This window comes from Oncorhynchus mykiss, chromosome 26 (genome assembly GCF_057628025.1).
Source record: "Oncorhynchus mykiss isolate SJ-2025 chromosome 26, ASM5762802v1, whole genome shotgun sequence".
Taxonomy (NCBI): Eukaryota; Metazoa; Chordata; class Actinopteri; order Salmoniformes; family Salmonidae; genus Oncorhynchus; species Oncorhynchus mykiss.
This window is the reverse complement of record NC_143047.1, coordinates 31,750,271-31,766,207: the sequence shown is the minus strand read 5'-3', so window position 1 is coordinate 31,766,207 and position 15,937 is coordinate 31,750,271. Positions and strand designations below refer to the sequence as shown.

The 15,937-nt window shown below is 32.4% G+C and overlaps 1 protein-coding gene across 1 annotated transcript in view; it reads left to right on the top strand.

The window, feature by feature from the left end:
• LOC110506139 (solute carrier family 12 member 1) overlaps positions 1-15,937 on the top strand; it is a 58,988-nt gene that overhangs the window by 25,099 nt on the left and 17,952 nt on the right. The window contains exons 7-10 of the mRNA XM_090222710.1: positions 14,320-14,431; positions 14,689-14,816; positions 15,572-15,656; positions 15,744-15,907. Of these exons, the coding sequence (XP_090078836.1) occupies positions 14,320-14,431; positions 14,689-14,816; positions 15,572-15,656; positions 15,744-15,907 (489 nt within the window). The remainder of the gene's footprint in view (positions 1-14,319; positions 14,432-14,688; positions 14,817-15,571; positions 15,657-15,743; positions 15,908-15,937) is intronic.

Sequence of the window (15,937 nt, the reverse complement as noted above, 5' to 3'; positions counted from 1 at the left end):
ACTACTCTACGCTACATTACATTATACTACTCTACGCTACATTACATTATACTACTCTACACTACATTATACTACTCTACGCTACACTACATTATACTACTCTACGCTACTCAACATTACATTACACTACTCTACATTACATTATACTACTCTACACTACACTACATTATACTACTCTACACTACATTACATTATACTACTCTACGCTACATTACATTACACTACTCTACACTACATTACATTATACTACTCTACGCTACATTACATTACACTACTCTACACTACATTACATTATACTACTCTACACTACATTACATTATACTACTCTACACTACATTACATTATACTACTCTACTCTACATTACACTACTCTACACTACACTACTCTACATTACACTCCTCTACACTACATTACATTATACTACTCTACATTACACTACTCTACATTACATTACATTACACTACTCTACTCTACATTACATTATACTACTCTACTCTACTCTACATTACATTATACTACTCTACTCTACATTACACTACTCTACACTACATTACACTACTCTACACTACATTACATTATACTACTCTACATTACACTCCTCTACACTACATTACATTATACTACTCTACTCTACATTACACTACTCTACACTACACTACTCTACTCTACATTATACTACTCTACACTACATTACACTACTCTACACTACATTACATTACACTACTCTACACTACATTACATTATACTACTCTACTCTACATTACATTACACTACTCTACACTACATTACATTACACTACTCTACACTACATTACATTATACTACTCTACTCTACATTACATTATACTACTCTACACTACATTACATTATACTACTCTACTCTACACTACATTATACTACTCTACTCTACACTACATTACCTTATACTACTCTACACTACATTACATTACACTACTCTACACTACATTACCTTATACTACTCTACACTACATTACATTACACTACTCTACACTACATTGCATTATACTACTCTACACTACATTACATTATACTACTCTACTCTACACTACATTATACTACTCTACACTACATTACACTACTCTACTCTACGCTACATTACAGTATACTACTCTACGCTACATTACACTACTCTACTCTACGCTACATTACACTACTCTACTCTACGCTACATTACATTATACTACTCTACACTACACTACATTACACTACTCTACTCTACATTACATTATACTACTCTACTCTACATTACATTATACTACTCTACTCTACATTACATTATACTACTCTACACTACACTACATTATACTACTCTACGCTACATTACATTATACTACTCTACTCTACACTACATTATACTACTCTACACTACACTACATTATAGTACTCTACACTACATGACATTACACTACTCTACGCTACATTACATTATACTACTCTACGCTACATTATATTATACTACTCTACTCTACTCTACTCTACATTACATTATACTACTCTACGCTACATTACATTATACTACTCTACGCTACATTACATTATACTACTCTACATTACATTATACTACTCTACATTACATTATACTACTCTACATTACATTATACTACGCTACATTACATTATACTACTCTACTCTACACTACATTATACTACTCTACACTACATTACATTACACTACTCTACACTACTCTACACTACATTACATTATACTACTCTACACTACATTACATTATACTACTCTACACTACATTACATTATACTACTCTACACTACTCTACACTACATTACATTATACTACTCTACACTACATTACATTATACTACTCTACTCTACATTACACTATACTACTCTACTCTACATTATACTACTCTACACTACATTACATTATACTACTCTACACTACACTACATTACATTATACTACACTACATTACATTATACTACTCTACTCTACACTACATTACATTATACTACTCTACACTACATTACATTATACTACTCTACTCTACATTACATTATACTACTCTACTCTACATTACATTATACTACTCTACACTACATTACATTACACTACTCTACTCTACATTACCTTATACTACTCTACACAACATTACATTACACTACTCTACACTACATTACATTATACTACTCTACTCTACACTACATTATACTACTCTACTCTACACTACATTACCTTATACTACTCTACACTACATTACATTACACTACTCTACACTACATGACCTTATACTACTCTACACTACATTACATTACACTACTCTACACTACATTGCATTATACTACTCTACACTACATTACATTATACTACTCTACTCTACACTACATTATACTACTCTACACTACATTACACTACTCTACTCTACGCTACATTACAGTATACTACTCTACGCTACATTACACTACTCTACTCTACGCTACATTACACTACTCTACTCTACGCTACATTACATTATACTACTCTACACTACACTACATTACATTATACTACTCTACGCTACATTACACTATACTACTCTACACTACACTACATTATACTACTCTACGCTACATTACATTATACTACTCTACTCTACACTACATTATACTACTCTACGCTACATTATATTATACTACTCTACTCTACTCTACTCTACATTACATTATACTACTCTACGCTACATTACATTATACTACTCTACGCTACATTACATTATACTACTCTACACTACATTATACTACTCTACGCTACACTACATTATACTACTCTACGCTACTCAACATTACATTACACTACTCTACATTACATTATACTACTCTACACTACACTACATTATACTACTCTACACTACATTACATTATACTACTCTACGCTACATTACATTACACTACTCTACACTACATTACATTATACTACTCTACGCTACATTACATTACACTACTCTACACTACATTACATTATACTACTCTACTCTACACTACATTACATTATACTACTCTACACTACACTACATTATACTACTCTACGCTACATTACATTACATTACACTACTCTACACTACACTACATTACACTACTCTACTCTACGCTACATTACATTATACTACTCTACACTACACTACATTATACTACTCTACTCTACGCTACATTACATTATACTACTCTACGCTACATTACACTATACTACTCTACACTACATTACATTATACTACTCTACACTACATTACATTATACTACTCTACATTACATTATACTACTCTACACTACATTACATTATACTACTCTACATTACATTATACTACTCTACTCTACATTACATTATACTACTCTACGCTACATTACACTATACTACTCTACGCTACATTACATTATACTACTCTACGCTACATTACACTATACTACTCTACTCTACACTACATTATACTACTCTACATTATATTATACTACTCTACTCTACATTACATTATACTACTCTACGCTACATTACATTATACTACTCTACGCTACATTACATTATACTACTCTACACTACATTATACTACTCTACGCTACACTACATTATACTACTCTACTCTACATTACATTATACTACTCTACACTACATTATACTACTCTACGCTACACTACATTACACTACTCTACGCTACTCAACATTACATTACACTACTCTACATTACATTATACTACTCTACACTACACTACATTATACTACTCTACACTACATTACATTATACTACTCTACGCTACATTACATTACACTACTCTACACTACATTACATTATACTACTCTACGCTACATTACATTACACTACTCTACACTACATTACATTATACTACTCTACTCTATGCTACATTACATTATACTACTCTACACTACACTACATTATACTACTCTACGCTACATTACATTACATTACACTACTCTACACTACATTACACTACTCTACTCTACGCTACATTACATTATACTACTCTACACTACACTACATTATACTACTCTACTCTACGCTACATTACATTATACTACTCTACACTACACTACATTATACTACTCTACGCTACATTACATTATACTACTCTACACTACATTACATTATACTACTCTACTCTACATTACATTATACTACTCTACACTACACTACATTATACTACTCTACGCTACTCTAAGCTACATTACATTATACTACTCTACACTACATTACATTATACTACTCTACGCTACATTACATTATACTACTCTACACTACATTACATTATACTACTCTACTCTACACTACATTATACTACTCTACACTACATTACATTACACTACTCTACACTACTCTACACTACATTACATTATACTACTCTACACTACATTACATTATATTACTCTACTCTACATTACATTATACTACTCTACACTACATTACATTATACTACTCTACATTACATTATACTTACGCTACATTACATTATACTACTCTACATTTACATTATACTACTCTACTCTACATTACATTATACTACTCTACTCTACATTACACTACTCTACTCTACGCTACATTACATTATACTACTCTACATTACATTATACTACGCTACATTACATTATACTACTCTACATTACATTATACTACTCTACACTACATTACATTATACTACTCTACACGACATTACATTATACTACTCTACATTACATTATACTACGCTACATTACATTTATACTACTCTACTCTACACTACATTATACTACTCTACACTACATTACATTACACTACTCTACACTACTCTACACTACATTACATTATACTACTCTACACTACATTACATTATACTACTCTACACTACATTACATTATACTACTCTACACTACTCTACACTAAATTACATTATACTACTCTACACTACATTACATTATACTACTCTACACTACACTACATTATACTACACTACATTACATTATACTACTCTACTCTACACTACATTACATTATACTACTCTACTCTACATTACATTACACTACTCTACACTACATTACATTATACTACTCTACACTACATTACATTACACTACTCTACTCTACATTACATTATACTACTCTACACTACATTACATTACACTACTCTACACTACATTGCATTATACTACTCTACTCTACATTACATTATACTACTCTACACTACATTACATTACACTACTCTACACTACATTACCTTATACTACTCTACACAACATTACATTACACTACTCTACACTACATTACATTATACTACTCTACTCTACACTACATTATACTACTCTACTCTACACTACATTACCTTATACTACTCTACACTACATTACATTACACTACTCTACACTACATTACCTTATACTACTCTACACTACATTACATTACACTACTCTACACTACATTGCATTATACTACTCTACACTACATTACATTATACTACTCTACTCTACACTACATTATACTACTCTACACTACATTACACTACTCTACTCTACGCTACATTACAGTATACTACTCTACGCTACATTACACTACTCTACTCTACGCTACATTACACTACTCTACTCTACGCTACATTACATTATACTACTCTACACTACACTACATTACACTACTCTACTCTACATTACATTATACTACTCTACTCTACATTACATTATACTACTCTACTCTACATTACATTATACTACTCTACACTACATTACATTACACTACTCTACACTACATTACATTATACTACTCTACGCTACATTACATTACACTACTCTACACTACACTACATTACACTATACTACTCTACACTACACTACATTATACTACTCTACACTACATTACATTACACTACTCTACACTACATTACATTATACTACTCTACACTACACTACATTATACTACTCTACACTACACTACATTATACTACTCTACACTACACTACATTATAGTACTCTACACTACATGACATTACACTACTCTACACTACATTACATTATACTACTCTACACTACACTACATTATACTACTCTACACTACACTACATTATACTACTCTACACTACACTACATTATAGTACTCTACACTACATGACATTATACTACTCTACACTACACTACATTATACTACTCTACTCTACATTACATTATACTACTCTACTCTACATTACATTATACTACTCTACACTACATTACATTACACTACTCTACACTACATTACATTATACTACTCTACGCTACATTACATTACACTACTCTACACTACACTACATTACACTATACTACTCTACACTACACTACATTATACTACTCTACACTACATTACATTACACTACTCTACACTACATTACATTATACTACTCTACACTACACTACATTATACTACTCTACACTACACTACATTATACTACTCTACACTACACTACATTATAGTACTCTACACTACATGACATTATACTACTCTACACTACACTACATTATACTACTCTACGCTACATTACATTATACTACTCTACACTACACTACACTACATTATACTACTCTACTCTACACTACATTACATTATACTACTCTACTCTACATTACATTATACTACTCTACGCTACATTACACTACTCTACACTACACTACATTATACTACTCTACACTACACTACATTATACTACTCTACGCTACATTACACTACTCTACTCTACGCTACATTACAGTATACTACTCTAAGCTACATTACACTACTCTACTCTACGCTACATTACACTACTCTACTCTACGCTACATTACATTATACTACTCTACACTACACTACATTACACTACTCTACTCTACATTACATTATACTACTCTACTCTACATTATAGTATACTACTCTACACTACATTACATTATACTACTCTACACTACATTACATTATACTACTCTACCTTACATTACATTATACTACGCTACATTACATTATACTACTCTACATTACACTACTCTACTCTACACTACATTACATTATACTACTCTACTCTACACTACATTACATTATACTACTCTACTCTACACTACATTATACTACTCTACACTACATGACATTATACTACTCTACACTACATTACATTATACTACTCTACACTACACTACATTATACTACTCTACACTACACTACATTATACTACTCTACACTACACTACATTATACTACTCTACACTACATTACATTATACTACTCTACACTACACTACATTATACTACTCTACACTACATTACATTATACTACTCTACACTACACTACATTATACTACTCTACACTACATTACATTATACTACTCTACACTACACTACATTATACTACTCTACACTACATTACATTATACTACTCTACACTACATTACATTATACTACTCTACACTACATTACATTATACTACTCTACTCTACATTACATTATACTACTCTACACTACATTACATTATACTACTCTACTCTACACTACATTATACTACTCTACTCTACATTATAGTATACTACTCTACTCTACACTACATTACATTACACTACTCTACATTACATTATACTACTCTACACTACATTACATTATACTACTCTACTCTACATGACATTATACTACTCTACTCTACACTACATTATACTACTCTACTCTACATTATAGTATACTACTCTACTCTACACTACATTACATTACACTACTCTACATTACATTATACTACTCTACACTACATTACACTACTCTACACTACATTACATTATACTACTCTACTCTACACTACATTACATTATACTACTCTACTCTACACTACATTACATTATACTACTCTACTCTACATTACATTATACTACTCTACATTACATTACACTACTGTACACTACATTACATTATACTACTCTACGCTACATTACATTATACTACTCTACACTACTCTACTCTACATTACATTATACTACTCTACACTACATTATACTACTCTACTCTACATTACATTATACTACACTACGCTACATTACACTACTCTACTCTACATTACATTATACTACTCTACGCTACATTACACTACTCTACTCTACACTACATTACATTATACTACTCTACGCTACATTACATTATACTACTCTACTCTACATTACATTATACTACTCTACACTACATTACATTATACTACTCTACACTACATTACATTATACTACTCTACACTACATTACATTATACTACTCTACTCTACATTACATTATACTACTCTACTCTACTCTACTCTACATTACATTATACTACTCTACTCTACATTACATTATACTACTCTACGCTACTCTACGCTACATTGCACTACTCTACTCTACGCTACATGACATTATACTACTCTACGCTACATTACACTACTCTACTCTACGCTACATTACAGTATACTACTCTACGCTACATTGCACTACTCTACTCTACGCTACATTACACTACTCTACTCTACGCTACATTACATTATACTACTCTACGCTACATTACATTACACTACTCTACACTACATTACATTATACTACTCTACTCTACATTACATTTTACTACTCTACTCTACACTACATTACATTATACTACTCTACACTACATTACATTATACTACTCTACTCTACACTACATTACATTATACTACTCTACTCTACGCTACATTACATTATACTACTCGACATTACATTATACTACTCTACTCTACATTACATTATACTACTCTACACTACATTACATTATACTACTCGACATTACATTATACTACTCTACACTACATTACATTATACTACTCTACACTACATTACATTACACTACTCGACATTACATTATACTACTCTACACTACATTACATTATACTACTCTACTCTACATTACATTATACTACTCTACTCTACATTACATTATACTACTCTACACTACATTACATTACACTACTCTACACTACATTACATTATACTACTCTACGCTACATTACATTATACTACTCTACACTACATTACATTATACACCTCTACACTACATTACATTATACTACTCTACACTACATTATACAACTCTACTCTACATTACATTATACTACACTACGCTACATTACACTACTCTACTCTACATTACAGTACACTACTCTACGCTACATTGCACTACTCTACTCTACTCTACATTACATTATACTACTCTACTCTACACTACATTACATTATACTACTCTACTCTACTCTACTTTACATTACATTATACTACTCTACTCTACGCTACATTACACTACTCTACTCTACACTACACTACATTACACTACTCTACTCTACATTACATTATACTACTCTACACTACATTACATTATACTACTCTACACTACATTACATTATACTACTCTACTCTACATTACATTATACTACTCTACGCTACATTACATTACACTACTCTACACTACATTACATTATACTACTCTACTCTACATTACATTATACTACTCTACTCTACACTACATTACATTATACTACTCTACACTACATTACATTATACTACTCTACTCTACACTACATTACATTATACTACTCTACTCTACGCTACATCATACTACTCTACTCTACACTACATTACATTATACTACTCTACACTACATTACATTATACTACTCTACTCTACATTACATTATACTACTCTACTCTACATTACATTATACTACTCTACTCTACACTACATTACATTATACTACTCTACACTACATTACATTATACTACTCTACACTACATTACATTATACTACTCTACTCTACACTACATTACATTATACTACTTTACACTACATTACATTATACTACTCTACTCTACATTACATTATACTACTCTACTCTACATTACATTATACTACTCTACACTACATTACAGTATACTACTCTACACTACATTACATTATACTACTCTACTCTACACTACATTATACTACTCTACTCTACATTACATTATACTACTCTACTCTACACTACATTACATTATACTACTCTACACTACATTACAGTATACTACTCTACACTACATTACATTATACTACTCTACTCTACACTACATTATACTACTCTACTCTACATTACATTATACTACTCTACTCTACTCTACACTACATTACATTATACTACTCTACTCTACATTACATTATACTACTCTAAACTACATTACATTATACTACTCTACACTACATTACATTATACTACTCTACACTACATTACATTACACTACTCTACACTACATTACATTATACTACACTACTCTACACTACATTACATTACACTACTCTACACTACATTACATTATACTACTCTACACTACATTACATTATACTACTCTACACTACATTACATTATACTACTCTACGCTACATTACATTACACTACTCTACACTACATTACATTATACTACTCTACACTACATTACATTACACTACTCTACACTACATTACATTATACTACTCTACACTACATTACATTACACTACTCTACACTACATTACATTATACTACTCTACACTACATTACATTATACTACTCTACGCTACATTACATTACACTACTCTACACTACATTACATTATACTACTCTACACTACACTACATTACACTACTCTACACTACATTACATTATACTACTCTACACTACATTACATTATACTACTCTACTCTACATTACATTATACTACTCTACTCTACATTACATTATACTACTCTACTCTACACTACATCATACTACTCTACACTACATTACATTATACTACTCGACACTACATTACATTATACTACTCTACACTACATTACATTATACTACTCTACACTACTGTACATTACATTATACTACTCTACTCTACACTACATTATACTACTCTACACTACATTACATTATACTACTCTACTCTACACTACATTACATTATACTACTCTACACTACGTTACATTATACTACTCTACACTACATTACATTATACTACTCTACACTACATTACATTATACTACTCTACACTACATTACATTATACTACTCTACTCTACATTACATTATACTACTCTACTCTACATTACATTACATTATACTACATTGCTCCACTACATTATACTACTCTACACTACATTACATTATACTACTCTACTCTACATTACATTATACTACTCTACTCTACATTACATTACATTATACTACATTGCTCCACTACATTATACTACTCTACACTACATTACATTATACTACTCTACACTACACTACATTACACTACTCTACACTACATTACATTATACTACTCTACTCTACATTACATTATACTACTCTACACTACATTACATTATACTACTCTACTCTACATTACATTATACTACATTGCTCCACTACATTATACTACTCTACACTACATTACATTATACTACTCTACACTACACTACATTACACTACTCTACACTACATTACATTATACTACTCTACACTACATTACATTATACTACTCTACACTACATTACATTATACTACTCTACTCTACATTACATTACACTACTCTACACTACACTACATTATACTACTCTACTCTACATTACATTATACTACTCTACTCTACATTACATTATACTACTCTACACTACATTACATTATACTACTCTACTCTACATTACATTATACTACTCTACACTACATTACATTATACTACTCTACTCTACATTACATTACACTACTCTACACTACACTACATTATACTACTCTACTCTACATTACATTATACTACTCTACACTACATTACATTATACTACTCTACTCTACATTACATTACACTACTCTACACTACACTACATTATACTACTCTACTCTACATTACATTATACTACTCTACACTACATTACATTATACTACTCTACACTACATTATACTACTCTACTCTACATTACATTATACTACTCTACTCTACATTACATTATACTACTCTACACTACATTACATTATACTACTCTACACTACATTATACTACTCTACTCTACATTACATTATACTACTCTACACTACATTACATTATACTACTCTACTCTACATTACATTATACTACTCTACATTACATTACATTATACTACTCTACTCTACATTACATTATACTACTCTACATTACATTATACTACTCTACATTACATTATACTACTCTACATTACATTATACTACTCTACATTACACTACTCTACATTACATTATACTACTCTACACTACATTACATTATACTACTCTACGCTACATTACACTACTCTACTCTACATTACATTATACTACTCTACACTACATTACCTTATACTACTCTACACTACATTATATTATACTACTCTACTCTACACTACATTACATTATACTACTCTACTCTACTCTACTCTACATCACATTATACTACTCTACTCTACACTACATTATACTACTCTACTCTACATTACATTATACTACTCTACTCTACTCTACACTACATTACATTATACTACTCTACTCTACTCTACATTACATTATACTACTCTACACTACATTACATTATACTACTCTACTCTACTCTACACTACATTACATTATACTACTCTACACTACATTATATTATACTACTCTACTCTACTCTACATTACATTATACTACTCTACACTACATTACATTATACTACTCTACTCTACTCTACACTACATTACATTATACTACTCTACTCTACACTACATTACATTATACTACTCTACATTACATTATACTACTCTACTCTACATTACATTATACTACTCTACACTTCATTACATTATACTACTCTACTCTACATTATATTATACTACTCTACTCTACTCTACACTACATTACATTATACTACTCTACATTATATTATACTACTCTACTCTACTCTACACTACATTACATTATACTACTCTACTCTACATTACATTATACTACTCTACTCTACATTACATTATACTACTCTACACTTCATTACATTATACTACTCTACTCTACATTACATTATACTACACTACTCTACACTACATTACGTTATACTACTCTACTCTACATTACATTATAGTACACTACTCTACACTACATTACATTATACTACTCTACTCTACATTACATTATACTACTCTACTCTACACTACATTACATTATACTACTCTACTCTACATTACATTATACTACTCTACACTACACTACATTATACTACTCTACACTACATTACATTATACTACTCTACACTACATTACATTATACTACTCTACTCTACATTACATTATACTACACTACTCTACACTACATTACATTATACTACTCTACACTACATTACATTATACTACTCTACTCTACATTACATTATACTACTCTACACTACACTACATTATACTACTCTACACTACATTACATTATACTACTCTACGCTACATTACATTACACTACTCTACACTACATTACATTATACTACTCTACTCTACATTACATTATACTACTCTACTCTACATTACATTACACTACTCTACACTACATTACATTATACTACTCTACACTACACTACATTACATTATACTACATTGCTCCACTACATTATACTACATTACGCTACACAACATTATACCACATTGTACTACACTATACTATGCTACATTCCACTACATTATACTACGCTACACTACATTATACTATGCTACACTACGCTACACTATTCTACATTATACTACACTACATTCTACAACATTTTACTACACTAAGCTACACTACATTATACTACATTACATTATACTATGCTACACTACGCTACACTATTCTACATTATACTACGCTACATTATACAACATTATACTACACTAAGCTACACTACATTATACTACACTACATTATAATATACTACACTACATTATACTACGCTACATTATACTACGCTACATTATACTACGCTACATTATACTACAATACATTATACTACGCTACATTATAATACACTACTCAACGCTACATTATACTACGCAGCATGATATAATACACAACACATACACTACACTACATTATGCTACTCTCACTACGCTACACTGCACTTCACTGTACAGCTAGAGACAGATCCACATACAGTGTGGTTCAAATCCCCATGTTTCCAGTAGAAAATTAATCAACTGATATCAACTTGACATCTTTCAATTCCATGTCTGATATTGACCGTAACTGAGATCAGTATGTGTTCAGTTCCTTATCACAGTCGGTTTCTCCTCTTCAGCTGTTGGAGAGGAATGGTGTGACCTTGTAACTGTCCTCTAGTTTCATATGAAAACGTTGTAACCCAGACTAACCTGTTGATCCTGTCTCTTCAGGCCCAGATCGGTTTGCTGATCATCCTCCTGGTAGCCATCGTCAACGTCTTCGTAGGAACTGGCATCCCAGCCTCCACCGACAAGAAGTCTAAAGGATTCTTTAACTACGACGGTAAGGCAACAGAGGTTTCCTTCGCATAGATAGAGGAATTCATCAAATACATAACCTTTATAATGCTCACATTTATAATCAAGCTATATTAGTTTCATGATGAGAGCCCTGAGTTTGTCCTGCTCAGGTCACATGGTCAGGAGGAGAACATGTCTTTTTCTATACTCTGTCAAATGACACACAGAGACAGCATCACCAGTTTGACACAGAGACACCCTTCTCATCCACATCTATTCTCTTCTCTTTCTCCCCCACAGCCAAAATATTTATGGAGAACTTACCGCCGGACTTCCGAGATGGAGAGACGTTCTTCTCTGTGTTCGCCATCTTCTTCCCTGCTGCCACGGGTATCCTGGCTGGAGCTAACATCTCTGGAGACCTGAAGGTATGAAGGGCAAAAAATGACCCACTATGTTCCTCTGCCTGACCACACAGCAGATCTCAGTTCACTGTTAACATACGACTCCAGAGAGATGTGTTCTTGCAGTCATGTTTCTTAACATTATATTATGACATTTCAGATTTAGATATGATTATTTTCACGAAGTAGTTTGTAGCTTTATAAGTAGCTTTATAAACTACTGTATATTTCTCTTTAGGGTAGCTTTATAAACTACTGTATATTTCTCTTTAGGGTAGCTTTACTGTAGCACAACCTCTTCCTGTGTGAAGTCATTGGTAGCTTAGAGAGAGAGAGAGAGAGAGAGAGAGAGAGGGAGAGAGATAGTCAGAGAGAGAGAGACAGAGACAGAGAGAGAGAGAGAGAGAGAGACAGAGAGATAGTGAGAGAGACAGAGAGATAGTGAGAGATGATCAGTGAAAAGAGAGGTAGAAGCACAAGACCTGGACCACGAAACATCCAATAGAAGATAGGACATATCCACTCAGTGTTTATTGTCCCATGTTTCTAACAGCCAGTGATGGATGTGAAATGGCTAGCTAGTTATCGGTGGTGGGCGCTAATAGCCTTTCAATCGGTGACGTCACTTGCTCTTAGACCTTGAAGTAGTGGTTCCACTCTTTATTGTGTCTGTGAACAGGCAACTTCACTTTAAACAGCAGAGAATGATGATCCCATAGACCCAAACCACTGTTTCCTCCAGCTATCACTTCTGCTGTTTATCTCTGGTTCTACTGCAGGATCCCCAGGATGCTCTCCCTAAAGGAACCCTGCTGGCCATCCTCATCACTGGAGTCACATACCTGGGAGTTGCCCTCTGTGTCTGTAAGGATGCACGCGCGCACACACACACGAACGCACACACGAAACCCTCCCTAAATGTTGTGTCTGTTCTGTTTTCTGATTGATCAGCTGCCACGGTGGTGCGTGATGCAACAGGAAACATCAACGACACCATTGCCACAGGGATGGACATGTTCTGTAACGGTACCAACACTGCTGCCTGTGAGCAGGGATGGAACTTCTCCTCCTGTGATGTCAGCAGCTGCAAGTTTGGCTCCATGAACAACTTCCAGGTACAAGAACAACAACAACAATGTAACAAC